We start from the raw sequence: 18,373 nt of genomic DNA, 5'->3' as shown, positions 1-18,373 counted from the left end.
TGGGCGGAGCTGCGTCGGCGTCGGCGGTGGGCGGAGCTGCGTCGGCGGTGGGCGGAGCTGTGCCGGCGTCGGTGATCGCTATTTGGCTCATTGAATCATTGCTAGCTCTCAGTAGATTTGAGCATTGCATTCTGTTCCCCAAGTCTTATCACTAACATTTGTTTTGCTCAAGTGCCTACCACAATTCTTTTTTGATATCAGCTATTGAATCTGCTTTCAGCATTTCTGTAAGCATTAATTTCAGGTCACTGCCATTGGCTACATAAAAATGTTCGTCATTAGGCCAAAGTATTATGTTGATTCTGTTAGTCCTTGGACTAGCATATGATGGGAATAGCCTTTCACTTTCCATCTTACCTAGACCATGTGCACTTTTATTAATTCTCCCCTCAGCCTCTTTTGGTCCTAGGAGAACAATCCCAGCTTATCCAACCTAACCTTGTTACTGAAGTTTCTCATCACAATCATCCTGGTTCACTGTATACTCTCAAAGGCCTTCAAATCCATCCTATAGTCTCCAAGTGTGATGTATCCAGAGGTTGAAACCAGTTCAGCATAACTCATCTGTTTTTGTACTCAGTGCCTCTATTTAAAAAGTGTAACATTCCATTTGTTTTGCCAACACTCTTTCAATATATCCTACTGGCCTCAAAGATCAATGCACATGAACAATATGTAGTCATTTGAGCAGCAGCTCATCTCCTCCTCTACCACACTTTGCACACGCTGTAAACCTAATTTAGATTTCAGAGGACTCACACTTACTGTGACCCTACCTAATAAGTTACTATTTCTTATACCAATGCTAAATATCCTCTGCATCCTGTGTATTCTTGTTTTTCCTTTTGAATGCTGCATTCTGGTTTCCATACCCCTACTAAATTTAACTCAGAACAGCCACTGTAGCTCCAGCAGCAATGTTCTCCATGCCTCAGTTTAGCTGGAACCTGTTTGGTTTGTACCAGTTTCACCTCCTATTGGTCCCAATGCCACCACAATCTAAAGCCTTCCCTCTTCAGCCACTGCTCGGTCCTCCTGTTTCTACGCAATTGCGCAAAGCACCAGAATAATCAAAGACTACTACCTTGCAGGTCCTCCTTCCTAGCTCACTGAACTCTGTGGAAGGTTCTCATTCCTCTCTCTATCAAAGTCACTGTTACTAATGTGGACCACAATCATTGGCTGTTCACCACCCTATCTCTAACTTCCTCCCCTCCATTGTTGCCACAAGGAGACATTCCTAAATTATACTATTTGTCACTATATAGTTTTCCCAGTTTTTCTTATGCTTCAACTTTGCCTCCCCAGTGGCTGTTGGCTCCATTGCCCTGAGGAGCCAACACTTTCACTGACATTCAGAACAAAATACTGGCAAGAGAGAGTGAGATGCGTTCCAAGTGCTGCTGCACTATTGACCAGTAAAACTAATTTTGCACATCTGGTGGCTCACTGATGTGCTAGTGAAAGAAAATTTTGTCCTATTGTCTCCCATGAATTATTTCGTTGTAATACAGATACTGTTCAGCTTGTTGGACAAGGGTGAATTGATTAGCTGCCCCCTCAAAACTTGGGACAAGGAAAACTTCTCAATACAGTTGCATGATCACATCTAGAAACAGCAGTAGCAGATTAGAGTTCCATTATTTATGGAAATATCTGAATATATAGGCAGGAATTAGTTTTGCCCCTGGAGTAAGTGTGGTCATGTACATTACCAACCGTTAAAGGAATAGTGATTTGGATGGTGATCTCTGTATGTTCTTCTATAGATTTGTTCTATAGTTCTTTACCCAGGGCAGCAGCAGAAAGTCTTTGAAATCCAAGAGTAAATCCAGAGATGTTTTAAGGTTATTCCACCACAGAAATATACTGTGATCAAAATGATTGTCTCTCAGTCGCTTGTTTCAGCACAGAGGCTTTGCACATGTATAGCCAGGACCATTTATCAGCAAGAATGAGGTGAATCTTCCTGATCTGTAACAAAACAGCAACATTACAATGCATCCTGATGGAAATCGTTATCTGATTATCAATATGAATTGCAGTAATCCCTTTGATCTGTACACTATGTTCTATTTAACCAAAAAAAGTTTTGCTATTTATATAAAATTAGTCATCATTGCTTTTTGACAACATTGTGATTTTTGTCAATGATGTACTGTCAATGTGAAAATTGTGTAATATCTAGAGGTAAACAATTTCCCAGACATTGCATTTTCCTAAAATAACACTTGGCAATATTAATACTACAACTAATTTCCTTGATTTATTCACATATGTACAATGCTGAATTATGTACAATATTCCAGTTGTGACACATATGGCCCTACACTCGTCTCTGGTTCACCTGCATAACAAGGATACCTACATCAGGCTCCTACTTGTTGACTACAGATCTGCCTTCAAACACCATAATTCCAAACAAACACATCTCTAAACTCCAAGATTAGGTCTTGGCTCCGTCCTTTGTAATTGGATCCTCGACTTTGAGCAATAGACCACAATCAGTAAGAATCAGTGACAACACCTTCTCCACCATAATCCTCAACACTGGTGCCCAACAAGGCTGTGTACTTAGCTCCCTACTATTCCGCCTTATACACTCAACTGTGGCCAAATTCCCCCCAACTCCGTTTACAAGTTTGCTGATGACACCACCATTGTAGGTCGGATCTCGAACAATGTCAAGACAGAATACAGGAAAGAGATTGTTGTCTTTACACCATGCCACTAAACATTCAATCTCTCCATTAATATCAGCAAAACAAAACAGCTGGTCATCGACTTCAAGGAGCAGATTGGAAGGCACGTCCCTGTTGGCATCAATGGTGCTAAGATGGAGATGGCTGAGACTGTCACATTCTTGGGACTGATGATCACCAATAATCTGTCCTGGTCCAACCATTTCAATGCAAACTACAGAGAGTCGTGAACACAGCCCAGTCCATCATGCAAACCAGACTTCCATCCATTGATTCCATCTATACTTCCCGCTTCCTCGGGAATGCAACCAACATAATCAAAGACCTTTTTAACCCTGGTTATGCTCTCTCCCACCCTCTATCAGGCAGAAGATAAAAGTTTGAATACACGTATGAACAGATTCAAGAACAGCTTCTTCCTGCTATCAGACTTTTGAATGGACCTCTCAAATGTTAATTCTGATCGCTGTCTCTCTGTGGCTATTACACTGTATTCGGCACTCTGTTCTGCTACCCTGATGTACCTTGAATGGTATGATCTGCCTGTATGCATGTAAAACAGTACTTTTCACTGTATCTCAGGATATGTGACAATAATCAATCAATCAATATATTCTAAGCGGATGGTGCACTGGTTTGTGTTTGCACCTTCTGTCAATTACTTCACTGAGTAGTTAGTAGATTTGCCGTTTTACAGCAGAGCTCAGAGCACAGCAGTGGTTCAATTTTCAGTTTATGTGCCATTTTTCGTCTTTCTTTCAGTACAGGGAAGTGGTGGCAAAGCAGTTATGTCACAGAATTAGTATTGCATAACGCCCAATCTAATGTTCTGGGTACATGGGTTCAATTCCCACTATGTCAGAAATTTGAATTCAGTAAAAAAGTCTGGAAGAAAAAAGAAAAGCAGACTTATGTTGTTGTTGATTGTCTTAACCCAGCTGGTTCACTAATGTCCCCTAGGGAAAGAAACCTGCCTATGTGTGCTCAGATCCACATTAATGTTTTGATTCATAACTGCCTTCTCCGTAATTAGGGATGAGCAATAAATGCTGGCCTAGCCAGCGACACCCACATTCCATGAACAAATATTTTAAATATTGCTCAATAACACTGTTACTTGGATTGTCCAGATTAGTATTTTATTGGCAGACTCCATGTTGAGAGTCAGTCCATGGAAATGCTTTGGAAAGAGTTGGAAACCATTTCTACCAAGAGCAATAGTCACTCATTTAAGCAGCTAAAAATGATTCATAATTCTTAATTCAGGGAATGGATAACGATGCCTTTGAGAAGAAATACAACACCATAGGAGTCAACTTCCTTCGCACCCATCGCATGTTCTGTCACGATGTTCTGAAGCTGTTACCTGGTCAGGAGGCTGTTGTTAGCAATGGTCGGGTAGGTATTTCCATGCATGCATTGCAGTTGTTTACCTGTTGTAAGATTATGACATCAATCCTCAATCCAGGACTGAGCCAAGTTGCAGTGATCCACAAATTGATGTGGCAGGTCAATAACACCATTTAAAAACAAACAAACACCGGTTCATTTCTAGAGCTCAATTGAAAGATGGACTGTAAAACCAGCATAGAACCTTGTTCAAACCACGCTTGGAATATTCTGTACAGCTATGGCTTCCATGTTATTTCGAATCAAGTTGTATAACACAGAAGGCATCCATTCAGCACATGCAGAGGGGGAGGGGGAGGGGGAGGGGGGGGGGGGGGGGTGGTTATAGGAAATGGGTCTGGGTGGTATGCTCCAAGGGTTGGTGTGGACTTGTTGGGCTGAAGGGCCTGTTTCCATGCTGTAGGGATTCAATGTTTAAATTTAAAGTCAAAGTCATTGAACTTATCCAAGTGCCCTGCTGCAAAAGTAATCAGGCAGATCCAGCATGATGACTTTAGAACATAGAATCCATACAGCGCAGAAACAAGCTATTTGGCCCAGCGCGTTCACAGTGACCTAGCACCAGCAAACCAGGTTAAATCTCAGCCTCAGGTGACGGTGTGTGGAGTTTGCACTGTCTCCCCGTGTCTGCTCCAGTTTCCTCCCGAAGACGTGCAGTTTAGGTGGATTAGCTGTGCTAAATTGCCCATATATAGTGTCCTGGGATGTGTAGGTCAGATGGGTTAGCCATGGATGGGATGCTCATCAGTGTGGACTTGTTGGGCCAAATGGCCTGTTTCCACACTAGGGATTCTATGGAAGGTTCATGACAGAGCAGATATGAATTAGGGGGTACTGTTTAAAAAAAGAAAAGAATACTTTCACCTATTTGATGCAAAGATGAGAATTTGCTCCTCAGAGGATTGGGATTTTTTTGAAAATTTTCTCATGCAAAGTGGTAGAAGCAGACTCTTAATATTTCTAAGGCAAAAAAATGAAAAAGATATGCAAGGGGGTGAGCAGTTATCAGGGTAAGTGGTAATGTGGAATAATTGGAGAAGCCATGACGTGATTATTATTAAATGGTAGACCAGTTTCAAAGGGCTGAGTGAACCTGAAACTGGTCAACATACTGATTCCATCACATATGCGTTCCAGGATGCAGCCTTGCCTGTACAAAATGGACTTCTTTCTAGGGAACAACTTTTTTTTGAGGCAAGTAGTTAATGTAGAAATCTAATCAAAGTAACAGAAAGCTAAACCAAGGACGTTGAAAAAGACAGATAATGTGAATAGCCAAGATCGTCTCCCAGGGTAGGGGAGATCAAAACTAGAGAGGGCATAGGTTTAAAAGTGAAAGGGATTTAAAAGGAACTGGAGGGGCAACTTTTTCCCCCATAAAGAGGGTAGAGTGTATATGGAACGACCTGCCAGAGGAAGTGGTACAGGTGAGTACAATTACAACAACATTTAAAAAGATGTCTGCCCTGGTACATGGCTAGGAAAGGTGGAGGGATATGGGCCACAGACAAATGGCATTAGTTCAGTTAGCATGGACAGATTGTGTGTGTGTGTGTCAACCCTGTGGCCGAGAGCGTGAGCGAGAGAGAGAGCGCAAGCAAGCCTGGCATGAAAGCCTCTTGTACTATCCCAACAAGAGATGGAGTAAGTGGGCTGGGGTTCGATGGTCCAGGGAAGGGAGCAGTTGGAAATAGACAAAACCTGTGGGGTAAGGTGGAGAACTGAAGGCACTGCCTGAAGAACCTCTGGTGGGGAGGAGGTTTCAGGGGTGCCTGTATGTGTGTTGACAGTGTGACCCATGGCCAACACGAGTCCCGGCACCTTTATATTGCTGCTTCTCACAGGTGGACTGGAAGCCTCACTGGCGGCCCTGATTCACAGCTGTCAGATCAGGCTGCTGCAGCCATGGGTGAAGGGTTTATATAGCATGAGAAGAGTGAGTGCTGATTGGTTGGGCTATATGTTTGGTGTGGAGATGTAGTAAGAATTATAAAACTTTTAGTTACCAGATTAAATTCAAACCAAGCAGATCAACTTTGAATTTGACAGGCACGGATGAAGGGCCTTTTTCTGTGCTGCACATCTCAATGATTCCGTGATCAATTAGGGTATTGCAATGGAGTTGCAGCAGCGATTGGCTAATTCAATTAATAAGAGACCAATAATGAGTTACTGTCATATTTCCAATAATTTCTGGGCAATTGTGAATTCAAGTTGAATACAAGAATTTCATATTCTAACAAAGGTCATGACTTATGTAGGCAACTTTTTTTGAGGAAAAAAAAGTCCTAAAATTACTTACCTGCTTAATAGACTAGGAATGCTGCAAGACAGAACTTAATTGAAAAATTATACTTTGTGTGTGGCAGGCATAACCCCTAGACATCAGTGCTGTTCTGCCTTAGTGTTTGAGAGAAAAGTTATTTTGTTAACTGCTTTGTACATTGCAGCTGCTCTAGATTGCCATATCTGTAAAAGCAAGCAACTTCTAATTTTGAATAATGTTGAGACTCTTACAAATTGATATTACATTTTAAAAAAAAACTAATATTAGTTCATTACTTGTGCTATCAGATCCTGGGTGCTTTCAATGAAAATGAGACATTTCATCCTGAAGACTTCAGCCTCCTGGAAAAGATCACCCTCAGTACTTCAGAGGGGATTAAAGCTCACATCAAACAGATGGGTGTGGATTCTAAGAGGTATGTTTGTTGCTCTGACTTGTACAATTAGTTCATTTTGCAGGTGATATTAGAAGCAGTCATCAGGACTATTCACAAGAAATACCAGTTTGAAGGGAAAACAGTTTTATTTTGAGGGGAAAACACTGATTGGTCAGCAAATGGAATTTTTGTTTGGTGGAGGCATTGCCACAGAGAATGAACTGGTTAATGACAATTGATTGGAGACACTGGAGAATATTGTGCGTTGCAGTTATAGAGGGGTGGTCAAACTGCACACAGACTCCACAGACAGAAAGGGAATGGGTGACCCCTAGGCAAAGCAGGAGGGTTAAGCAGGCAGTGCAGGAATCTCCTGTGGCTATTCCCCTGCAAAATAGATATACCATTTTGAATTCTGTTGGGGGAATGGCCTCAAAAGGATAACAGCAGCAGCCCAATTTATGGCACCATGGTTGGCTCTGCTACAGAGCGAGGGAGAGGTGTATAGAAATGCTATAGTTATAGGGGATTCAATAATAACGGGAAAAGATAGGCATTTCCGTGACTGCAAACGAGAGTCCAGGTGTGTTGCCTCCCTGGTGCTAGGGTCCTGGATGTCTTGGAGCAGTTGCAGGACATTGAGGGGGTGGGGAGATAGCAAATAGCCAGTGGTTGTGGTACATGTTGGTACTAATGACAGGTTTTTAAAAAAAAGGGATGAGGCCCTAAAAGTAGAACAGAGAGAACTAGGAAGAAAAAATTGAAATGTAGGAGCTTAAAAAAGGTAGTTCTCAGGATTACAACCAGTGCCCTGAACTAGACAGAGTAGAAACAGCAAGATACATAACATGAACGTGTGGTTGATAAGATGGTGGGAGGGGACGGGTTTCAGACTCGAAGGGCATTGGGACTGGTTCTGGGAGTGGTGGGACCTGAGCAAATTGGATGGGTTACACCTGGGACTGATGTCCTTGGTGGGGTTCTTGATACAGTGGTTGGGGAGGGTTTAAACTAGTGTGGCGGGGTGGGGGGGGGGGCTGGGGGGAAGCAGACGCACACATTGAAGGAGAAGCAGAAACCAAGCAAACATTAAAAGAACAAGAACTGGCAGGAAACCGCTGCTGAAAAAGAACAGGGGAGGTGGTCTGAAATGCATGCGTTTCAATGCAAGAAGTATAATAGGCACGGTAGATGAACTTAGAACAAATATTATTGTGATTACAGAGACCTGGCTGAAACAGGGACAGGACCAGCAGCTGCATGTAGCCAGGATTTAAATGTTTCAGGTGTAATAGGTAAGAGGGGTGGGGCGTTGCATTCCTGGTAATGGAGGAGTATCTCTCAGCTGTACTGAGGTAGAATACATCAGAGGAGTCATGCAGCGAAGCAATATGGGTACAACTCAGGAATAGGAAAGATGAAATCATAATGCGGGCCGGGGTGGGGGAAGGGAGGTGGGAGGTGGTATACTACAGACCTGCCAACGGCCAGCAGGAAATAGAGAATATGTAGACAGATTTTTGGTAAGAAAAACAGAAGGGTTGTTGTAGTTGGTGATTTTAATTCTTTACCACCTCCCCACCCATCCCCCATGTTGACTGGAACTCACTGCAGGCTAGGTGCTTGGATGGGTCAGAATTTGTAAGGACCATCTAGGAGGGTTTCTTGACACAGTATGTAAACAGTCTAACCAGGGAAGGGGTTATACTGGTTCTGGTTTTGGGAAATGAGCCTGGCCAGGTGTCAGTTGGAGTATTTCAGTAGTAGTAGCCATAATAGTGAGTTTTAATGGACTCACGGATAGGGATAACAACAGTCCTCGGGTGATGGTGTTAAACTGGGGGAAGGGCAACTGCAACAATATTAGGCAGGAACTGGAAAATCTTGAATGGAGGGGGCTGTTCAAGGGTAAGTCCACATTGAAATACTCCCACATGTCCAAACAGCAGTTGGTAAGAGTTCAGGAGCGGCATATTCCTGCTAGAATGAAGGATAGGTATGGCAAATTACATGAACCTTCGATGACCAGGGAATTTATGACCTCTGTCAAAAAGAAAAAGAAATGGTCTAGGAGGTTGGGAACTAACTAAGCTCTTGAAGTATAAAAGGAAAGAAAGGAATTAGAAGGACTGAAAAGGGGTCATGAAAAGTCAGTAGCAAACAGGATTAAAAGGAGAATCCTAAGGAATTTTATACATAAATAAAGAGCAAGAGGGTAGTGAGGGAAGGTATTGGCCTAGTCAAGGATAAAAAGGAGGGAATCTATGTGTGGAGCCAGAAGAGGTCCTAAACGAATACAGTGTGTCGGTATTCAAAGTGAAGGAATTGGTGGAGGAGGTTCTCAGGGAAGGGAGTGTCAAATCTCTAAGCCAAATTGCTGTTAAAAAGGAAGGAGGAGGAGGTGTGCATCCTAAAATGGAAGAAGGAAAATAGGTTGTTGCAGAGATAGTAGGAACGGCTGATGCTGGAGAATCTGAGACAACAAGGTGTAGTGCTGGATGAACACAGCAGGCCAAGCAGCAGAGGAGCAGGAAAGCCGATGTGTCGAGTCTGGACCCTTCTTCAGGAATGGGGGAGGGGAAGGGGATTCTGAAATAAATAGGGAGACGGATAGAAGATAGGTGGAGAGGAGACAGACAGGTCAAGGAGGCAGCGTTGGAGCCAGTAAAGGTGAGTGTAGGTGGGGAGTTAGGGAGGGGATAGGTCAGTCCAGGGAGGACAGACAGGTCAAGGAGGCGGGATGAGGCTAGTAGGTAGGAAATGGGGGTGGGGCTTGAGGTGGGAGGACAGGTATGAGCTGGGCTGGTTTTGGGATGCGGTCGGGGGAGGGGAGATTTTGAAGCTTGTGAAGTCCACATTGATACCATTGGGCTGCAGAGTTCCCAAGCGAAATATGAGATGCTGTTCCTGCAACCTTCAGGTGGCATCATTGTGGCACTGCAGGAGGCCCAGGACGCACATGTCGTCCAAGGAGTGGGAAGGGGGGAGTTGAAATGGTTCGCAACTGGGAGGTGCAGTTGTTTGGTGCGAACCGAGTGTAGGTGTTCCGCAAAGCGGTCCCCAAGCCTCCGCTTGGTTTCCCCAATGTAGAGGAGGCTACATTGGGAACAGTATACCACATTAGCAGATGTGCAGGTGAACATCTATTTGATGTGGAAGGTCTTCTTAGGGCCTGGGATGGGGGTGAGGTGTAGCACTTCCTGTGGTTGCAGGGAAAGTGCCAGGGTGGTCGGGCTGGTGGGCAGTGTGGAGCGGACAAGGGAGTTACGGAGACAGTGGGCCCTCCGGAAAGCAGATAAATGGTGGGGAGGGAAAAAATGTCTTTGGTGGTGGGGTCGGATTGCAGATGGCGGAAGTGTCAGAGGATGATGCGTTGGATCCGGATGTTGGTGGGGTGGTACGTGAGGACGAGGGGCATTCTGTTTTGGTTATTATTGCGGGGAAGGGGTGTGAGGGATGAGTTGCGGGAAATGCGAGAGACACGGTCAAGGGCGTTTTTGGCCACTGTGGAGGGGAAGTTGCGGTCCTTGAAAAACGACGACATCTGGGATGTCCAGGAGTGGAATGTCTCATCTCGGGAGCAGATACGGCAGAGGTGAAGGAATTGGGAATAGGGGATGGCCTTTTTGGCAGGAAGGTGGGTGGGAGGAGGTGTACTCTAGGTAGCTGTGGGAGTCGATAGCCTTGAAATGGATATCGGTTTCCAGGTGGCTGCCAGAGATGGAAATAGAGGTCCAGGAAGGAGAGAGAGGTATCGGAGATGATCCAGGTGAACTTAAGATTGGGGTGGAAGGTGCTAGTGAAGTAGATAAATAGATCCCTGGGTCCTGATGGGATCTATCCCAAAATATTGAAGGAAGCAAGAACAAATTGCTGGAGGATTGACAGACATATTTGTATCCTCTTTGGCCACAAAAGTGAGGAAGTGGACTGGAAAATAGCCAATGTTGTCCCATTGCTTAAGTAGGGTACTGGTGATAATCCAAGAAATTACAAGCCTGTGAGCCTCAATGGTAAGGAAATCATTGGAAAAGATTCTCAGGGACAAGATCTATATGCATTTAGAAGTGAATGGACCTACTAGTGATAGAAAGCATAGGTTTTGTTCAAGGGAGGTCATGCCTCACTAACTTGATTGAGATTTTTGAGGAAGTGATGATCAATTGGAGGCATGAGCAGAAAAATGGCAGATTAGTTTGGACAAATATGAGGTGATGCATTTTGGAATGTTAAGTACGGGTAGAATTATACAGTGAATGGCAAAACCCTCAGGAGTATCGATATGCAGAGGGATCTGGGTGTGCACGTCCACAGATCAAAGAAGACAGCAGCACAGGTAGATAAGGTAGTTAAAAAAAGGCTTATGGCATGCTTGCCTTCATGGGAAGGGGCATGGAGTATAAAGGATAGGCAGGTTATGCTGCAGCTTTAGTTAGATCACACTTGGAATATTACGTACAGTTCAGGCCATCACACTACCAGAAGGATGTGGATGCTTTGGAGAGGGTACAGAAGAAGGTTTACCAGGATGTTGCCTGGTATGGGCGATTTTAGCTATAGAGAAAGGTTGGATAGAATGGATTTGTTTTCACTGGAACACAGGCAGTTGCGAGGCAGCCTCATAGAAGATGGTGAATGGCATGGATAGAGTGGAAAGTACGAGGCTTTCTCCCCTAGGGTGGAGTAGTCAATTACAAGAGAACACAGGTTCAAGGTGCGGGGAAGGAAGTTTAAGTTTAAAAGAGATGTGCGAGGCAAGATTCTTCCCCCCCCCCCACACACACACAAAGGGTAGTGAGTGCCTGGAAACCACTTGGAGGATGTGGTGGAAGCAGACAATAGCAGCTTTGAAGAAGCACCTAGATGAATATATGTGAATAGGAAGGGAATAGAGGGATACTGATCCTGTAAGTGAAGACAGTTTTATTATGGAAGGAAAAAAATGTGTTGGTGCAGCCTTGCAGGGCTAAAGGGCCTGTTCCAGTTCCAGTTCCGTACTGTTCTTTGATTATTAACTGCCAAGCTTTATTTAAATTTTAAGCTGGACAGATTGACTGATCGGTCAGAGCATTGCCCTGAGAAATAAACCAGTTGTCATCTGTTTTGTTGAACTGAAACAGGCACAATACGTGTACATGTTCTGTCTACAAAGAACATGACCCTGTGTATTAATAGATGCAATTTCCAGTACATACAAGAGCACCACATTGCTAGCTTGACTGGCAGTCATATATTGATTATCATAATTCCTTGTGCACTCAGAGTTAGTTAATAAATGCTCCCCAATCACAGAATCACATTTAAAGATTAAATCTACCTTCACTAGCCAAGGTCAGAAATCACACAACACCAGGTTATATGAAAGCTCAAAGCTTGTATTTTGCTCCTTCTTCAGGTGTTAGTGAGAGGTATCAGACACAGAATTTAAGTAAAAGGAATCAAAGGGTCACACCACTGATGAGGATGTATTAAACAAACCTAAGATGCCGAAAGATCTTGATTCACTTAAGGTTTTCATTGATTAATATGTAGATGTAAATCTCCGAATTCCTTTCAAGTCATCGTCCTGTGGGAACTAAAAGGCTTTTTTTAATGTAAAGAAGAGGTTACTTATAAATTCTGTCTGATTCTACCTCCAAACACCTGACGAAGGATCAAACCTCTGAAAGCTTATGTTTTCAATAAACCTGGTGGACTATAGCCTGGTGTAGTGTGATTTCTGACCTTGTCCACCCCAGTCCAACTCTGGCACCTCCACAGCTTCACTAGTCAATATATGCATTCGGGCTCCTAAAGTTAAGCACTACAAGATTGGCCTTATTGGCAACCTCAAATAACCATCTTGCAGGATAAAGGCTACCCTAATCAAATCATTTCTTGGTGTACATCATACAAGCTCATGAACAATTTGAAAGCCATCACCTGTAGTCTCAAGAACTACCCAGTTTATCTCAGATTTCCCATTAAGTGCAAGATATCTCTAAACTATGAGAAAAGTAGTGTATGAATTTCTATGCCAGCATGATGTACGTAAGGTATGTACCCCAAAGACTGGTGGCTTGTGGCAAAAAGCATGTCTCATTAGCTATTTCCAACAAACAAGTTACTGATTGTACCAACATGACCATGCTTACAAAACTTGCAGCACAATATCCAGTGTCCACTCATTCAATAAGTCAATATGTCTGCATTCTCCTTATGCCCTCGTCACAACACTTTTCTACTTACCTTAGTATTATCTTCAAATGTACTGGCCATGCCTTTGCTCCCCTCTTAACTCATTGAGGTCAATTGTAGAAAGCTGAGACCCCAGCACAGACCCCCACAAGACTCCACTCATCGTATGCTGTTAAATCAGAATAAGACACATTTATGCATACTCTGCTTTTTGAAAGCCAGCTAGCCAATCTATGCCCATCTGTTACTCCTACACCATGTGCTTTTGCTTCCTCCGTAACATTTCATGTGGCACTTTGTCAAATGCCTTCTGGAAATCCAAGTACAGTTTATGTCTACAGGCTATTCCTTATCCACAATATATTAATTCTTTAAAGAACTCCAAGAAATTGATGTTTTGGTGGGGGAGGGTTGATGCCTAGTGGCAATCAACAGGAGGCCTCCTTGGCCAAGTTTGACTTTATGCTATGAGATCAGAGTCAATTTTGAAAACTCCCAGGCCTTCCTTTCAACTGTACACCACACAGTGCCACCACATCTGTCTCATTTTTATCATTCTTGCACTATTCTTAAAAGGTATTAACCGCATGTGTAACAGAGTTTGCCTTTCCAGAATCAGCTTGTTCCCTTATCAAAGTTATGATTCCTCCAACCACACCAAATTCTGAGGGTACATTTACCACCATCTCTTATAGATGGAAAGCTGTCAGTCTTGCTAGAAATTCCAGCCAATGTTATTGTGGTGTAAACCAGACTGCAGGCTGAAAGTATGGAGTGTGCTTAACTGTCAGTGCCATTCTCTGACAGTGGCAAATTGCATTTAAAAGGGGCAAGTTAAAAAAGGTATGATGGAGTTTTGAAGACAACCAAAAACTTCTCAATCTGCATTTTCCATTCCTAATGGAAAAGAAAGTTGAAATCTTATGAGCTAGAGGAAAAACCTCAATGCTGTAAAATAACTGCTGCATTTGCCCAGATAATCTTTTTGGTACGCAGAGGCTATTGCATCTCACTTTTTAGTGAGGCATTCTTGAGCTAATAATCCATTTGCAAAGGAAAAAGGTATTTTAGGACTTTCTCTGAAGACACCTGTTGGATTTTTGTCCTTCACAAACTACTTTGTTTTAAACGCCTGTATTTGATTAAATCTTTCACCACTCAAAATTACAAACATGAAAAAGTTGGAAGACATTAACAAACCAGCTGCATAGTGCACTATTTGACAGTTTAACAATTTTCACAAAATCAATTTTTTTTCTTCTCTTTTCACTTGAAATTTGGGCGTTACTGGCTGGCCAGCATTCATTGCTCATTGTAGTTGCCTTACAGATGGTGATGCAGAGTTGTTTTCTTGAACCACTGAAGTGCATATGTTACAGATGTTATATTGGTGCTTCCACCCCTCCAGGGCACCTGACCAGCTCTCAAAAGGGTAGCTCCCCCAACTGAATTTATTTTAAAATACGCCATTAGTAAATATATATGCAATTATCAAGAGTATACAAGCATTGTAGCCCACATATGTACATAGTCAGAAACATTTACAAAAGCATGGCAAACAAACAAGGAAGAGTAGTTGTTCTTTCCTTATACAAGATGTTCTGTCTGTAGACTACATTGACATGATTAGTTTCTAAGGGGGATGGTGGCTGCTATACTCAGGAAATTTTCTAGTGTTATCTCTCAGAAGCTCCTGTTGTTCTGCAGAACATCACAGAACGCTAGCTAGAGAGGGATGTTGCTGTTGTCTCCTTCCTGGGTATGACCAACCCTAGCTCGGAAACACGTGTCTCCACTGACACCCTGGTCCTATCTGGATCAGCTCAGTATTCTGACAGACATCCTATCCTGTGGGTAAGGTGCGGCAGCTAGCTGGTCTACATGTCTCCTCCTGACCACTTCATCCCTACTCCATACTGTACATGACAACAGTCCTGTTTGAGAAATCAGTGCAAGGATCAACTTTTCCCCAGATGCATAATTCCAGGCAAACACTGTCTCTTCTGTTGGAATACCTGGATCTGGAGGTTCCCACCCTTCTGGCAATCTGTCCTTGATTTCACTCTACCATCTGGTTTCTTCCAACCACAGTAAGTCAAACAAACATTGTTCCCTGCTGGGTGGGGGGGCAGGGTTTAATATTAAAGGAACTGGTGAACACTAGGTTGTCACAGGTGTATCGTTTGCTGTACATGCTGAGGAACTTCAATTCACAATCCTAGCAACCCCTCCTCTCGTGAAACCTTTAAGGGCTACTTCAAGGTTTGAACAATCTTCCTGCCTGGCTGTTTGCCTCCAAAATCAACCTGTGCCAATCACACAAGTATAACTAATTTTTCAGGTACTCCTCAAACTTTTATGGCACAAACTAGGGACCAATGTCACTCACAACTTGTTCAGGATTTCTGCATGGCAAGTATTTCATTCAGTTGGTCTATTGTTTCCACCAATACTGACTTAATGACCACCTCCTTGGGCCACTTGGAGTAGGCTTCCATGACCACTAGTTGGCTCAAAACCAGGTCATTTGGGATAGTGTTCCACACCCAATTTGTGGACACAGACAGCTTGTCAACCTTTGAAAACAGTACATAATTTTCAGATTCCAATTGGGAACATCTTTATTTCCTGATACTAGCAGCCTTAACAAGGCATCTGTATTGCTGTTCTTCTTTGTCTGTCAGGATTTGATCTCATGAGTTGTCAAAGATATTAATTTAGTCACACTGGAGCTTTAGACTTAGAGGTAGAGGTAAAGAGGCTTTATTCGTGATATCACGGGGAGCCAACGCTGACAAAAGAGGTCAGATCCGTAGTCTCCGATGAGTACAAAAAGGCGGCAATACTTATACATGCTGTCATAGATTGAGACAGTTGTTACAAGCAGACAAATTCAGATAGTTTATCACATCCCCTTAAGGCAGGTCATATGAAATGTCATATGTCATGGTTCCACAACTTAAGGTTGCTGATACGTTATCTTTAAGCAGAACGTGTCTTAAGCTTTAGGTCAACATTGAATCAGCAATTCTAAGCTTTCTACAGATATGCGACAAATTGTTGCATATCTCTTACTTGACCTATTTTCCCATCATTCCAACTTCTAATTCTAAGCTTTAGCTACTTTCTACATCTAATTGCTCTGGACACTAATTATTCTTCCACAAGTAGGCTGACAGAGCCAGTGCCCATCTCTGCAAGTGTGCTGCCACCATTGACAGTATTGCCACAAACTGGCTGAAAAATGGCCATTAGAAGTTTGTGATCAGTTAGTAGCATGAATTTCCTGCCATAAAAGAAATGGGTGACCTTACGTCAAACAGGATAATCACTCCTTTCAGCTTGAGCTGAATTCTCCACAATCACTTGTGAAGACAAAGATGTGAACATAATGGCCCTTTCCTTTCTGTTTGGCAAGATGTGCGACCGTACAGCACCAAACCTAGAAGGCAAGATGTGAAGTGCTAACTGTAGTGACAACTTTGGGTCAAAATGTGTTAACACTTCCGACCCAAGGCTTGCTTCACCTCCCCATAAGCCACCTTACATTCCTGGTGGCATTTTCACAGTCATCCTTTTCCCTGCAACCAGTACAAGGGTTTTAGCACCATTACTAGATCAAACATGAGCTTGCCATAGTTCCTGAAACTTGTAAGCTGTCTCAAATGAGACATATTCTCTGGTCTAGGGGCCTTCACGAGAGCCTCCATCTTCCTGGGTGCCTTGTGTAGTCCTTTGCCAATGAATACATGGCTCATAATACTCCAGAGTTTCAGGAAAAGCGCTCACATTTCTCTTACTTGGAGCGTGTGCTCCTGAAATTTTTCTTTAGGGTTCCTTTTAAAATTTTTCAAATGCTCCACTTGAGGACCTACTAGCCAAAATATTGTCCAGATAACACTAGATTCCTGACAACTCACTTAATATTTGACCTGTGGTAACAGAGCTGTTGCTGAGGTGATCTGATGTGATACAGAAGTTGCTTGTAGCCAAAATGTCCCTATCATCAACAGTGGCCAAGACTCCATCATGACCCTTGTTTGTAGATAGGCCTCCAACAGATCCATTTTTGAAGTTTTCTCTTCCCTGCCGCTCCACTGAGTAGGTTTTCTATGAATGGAATGGGAATTGATCTGCACTCAGGGCTGAGTTCACTATAACCTTATAGTCACACAATTCCTCAACATTCCTGTAGTTATTGAAACAAGGTCAGCCAGTTGGACCTCCTCAGAATGAGTTCTGATAGGGACTGGTCCAAGTCAGGTAGTCCTGGATTGGAGACAAAAAGGAGTGGCAGGTGTTCTGTTCACACTAGGATGTAGCTCCACGCTAGCTGGGTCAGTGTCATGTACTATGCACATGTAAATAAAGGGTGACTTGGGGACAACATACTGGCCTTTACTTCAGTAGCAGAGAGAAAACGTGCTCCAAAGAGGGGATTTGCTTGAACCAGTCATCTTTGAGTTGTAGCTAAGCATTTCTGGCATCATGCTGTTTCTTTGGAAGTCATGACTCATGGCCCAGTTTGTGGCAAGAATGTGTTCTGTTCCAGGCAATGACATTGCTTTTCATCTGTCCCAGTGAGCAATTCTCCTGGTAGTTTGTGGACCTGCAGTCTCCCACCCCCATGTAGAAGCTTAACTTTCCCTGAAGTACCATACACTAAACCCTTCAAGAGTTGTTAGATTTAGCCAAGGAATATTATGACTCAAGCCTCCAATTCTGAGACACTAATTGGAGTTTAGTTGGATTTCAGAACCAAGAGTGTCTGTATCAGGATTTAACGATGTTAAGATGACTGCCAGAGGCATGTGATTTTTGTTTAACTCCAAGTGAGATGCTGAGTGACCATTTGGCATGTGGGATTAACGTGACCATGGAAAAAACACCTACAAGCTGAGACCCAACTGGACTTCAGACAGGCACTATGACTGGCTTTGAGCCACAGGGTATTCCGATGGAAGCAGACACCCCTTGCCAAGTCAACCGAGCTTGGGGAACACCACTTAAGTTAAAAACCATTGGATGCCCCCCCCCACCACCCAAAAACAAACTTCTGCCAAATGATTAAGTTTGAGGTCTCAGGCTGGCAGGCCCTTGTACTTGTTGCTGGTGTGTGGATTAGTCACAGCAGAACAGCCCCACTAGGCCTGCAATTGGGCAAGATACTTATAGGCTGGTATCCAAGAGAATGCACACCCTGTAAAGTCCACCTACAGCTGATTAAGAACAGTTAAATTGCTTAGCAACATCCAAATCAAAAAAGTCTGGTTAAAAATGGTCACCCTGTACTAAAGATAGAAAGAACTGCCAATGCTGGAGTCAGAGATAACAGTGTGGAGCTGGAGGAGCACAGCAGGCCAGGCAGCATCAGACAAGCAGGAAAGCTGATGTTTTGGTCAGGATGCCCTGAAACATCAG

General features: G+C 43.3%; 1 protein-coding gene across 1 annotated transcript in view; it reads left to right on the top strand.

The window, feature by feature from the left end:
* The window catches only part of uggt2 (UDP-glucose glycoprotein glucosyltransferase 2), a 298,559-nt gene that overhangs the window by 187,845 nt on the left and 92,341 nt on the right, over positions 1-18,373 (top strand). The window contains exons 23-24 of the mRNA XM_048597609.1: positions 3,969-4,100; positions 6,687-6,814. Coding sequence (XP_048453566.1) covers positions 3,969-4,100; positions 6,687-6,814 — 260 coding nt within the window. The remainder of the gene's footprint in view (positions 1-3,968; positions 4,101-6,686; positions 6,815-18,373) is intronic.

Source organism: Rhincodon typus, chromosome 6 (genome assembly GCF_021869965.1).
Source record: "Rhincodon typus isolate 14 chromosome 6, sRhiTyp1.1, whole genome shotgun sequence".
Taxonomy (NCBI): Eukaryota; Metazoa; Chordata; class Chondrichthyes; order Orectolobiformes; family Rhincodontidae; genus Rhincodon; species Rhincodon typus.
This window is presented reverse-complemented; position numbering and strand designations above follow the sequence as displayed.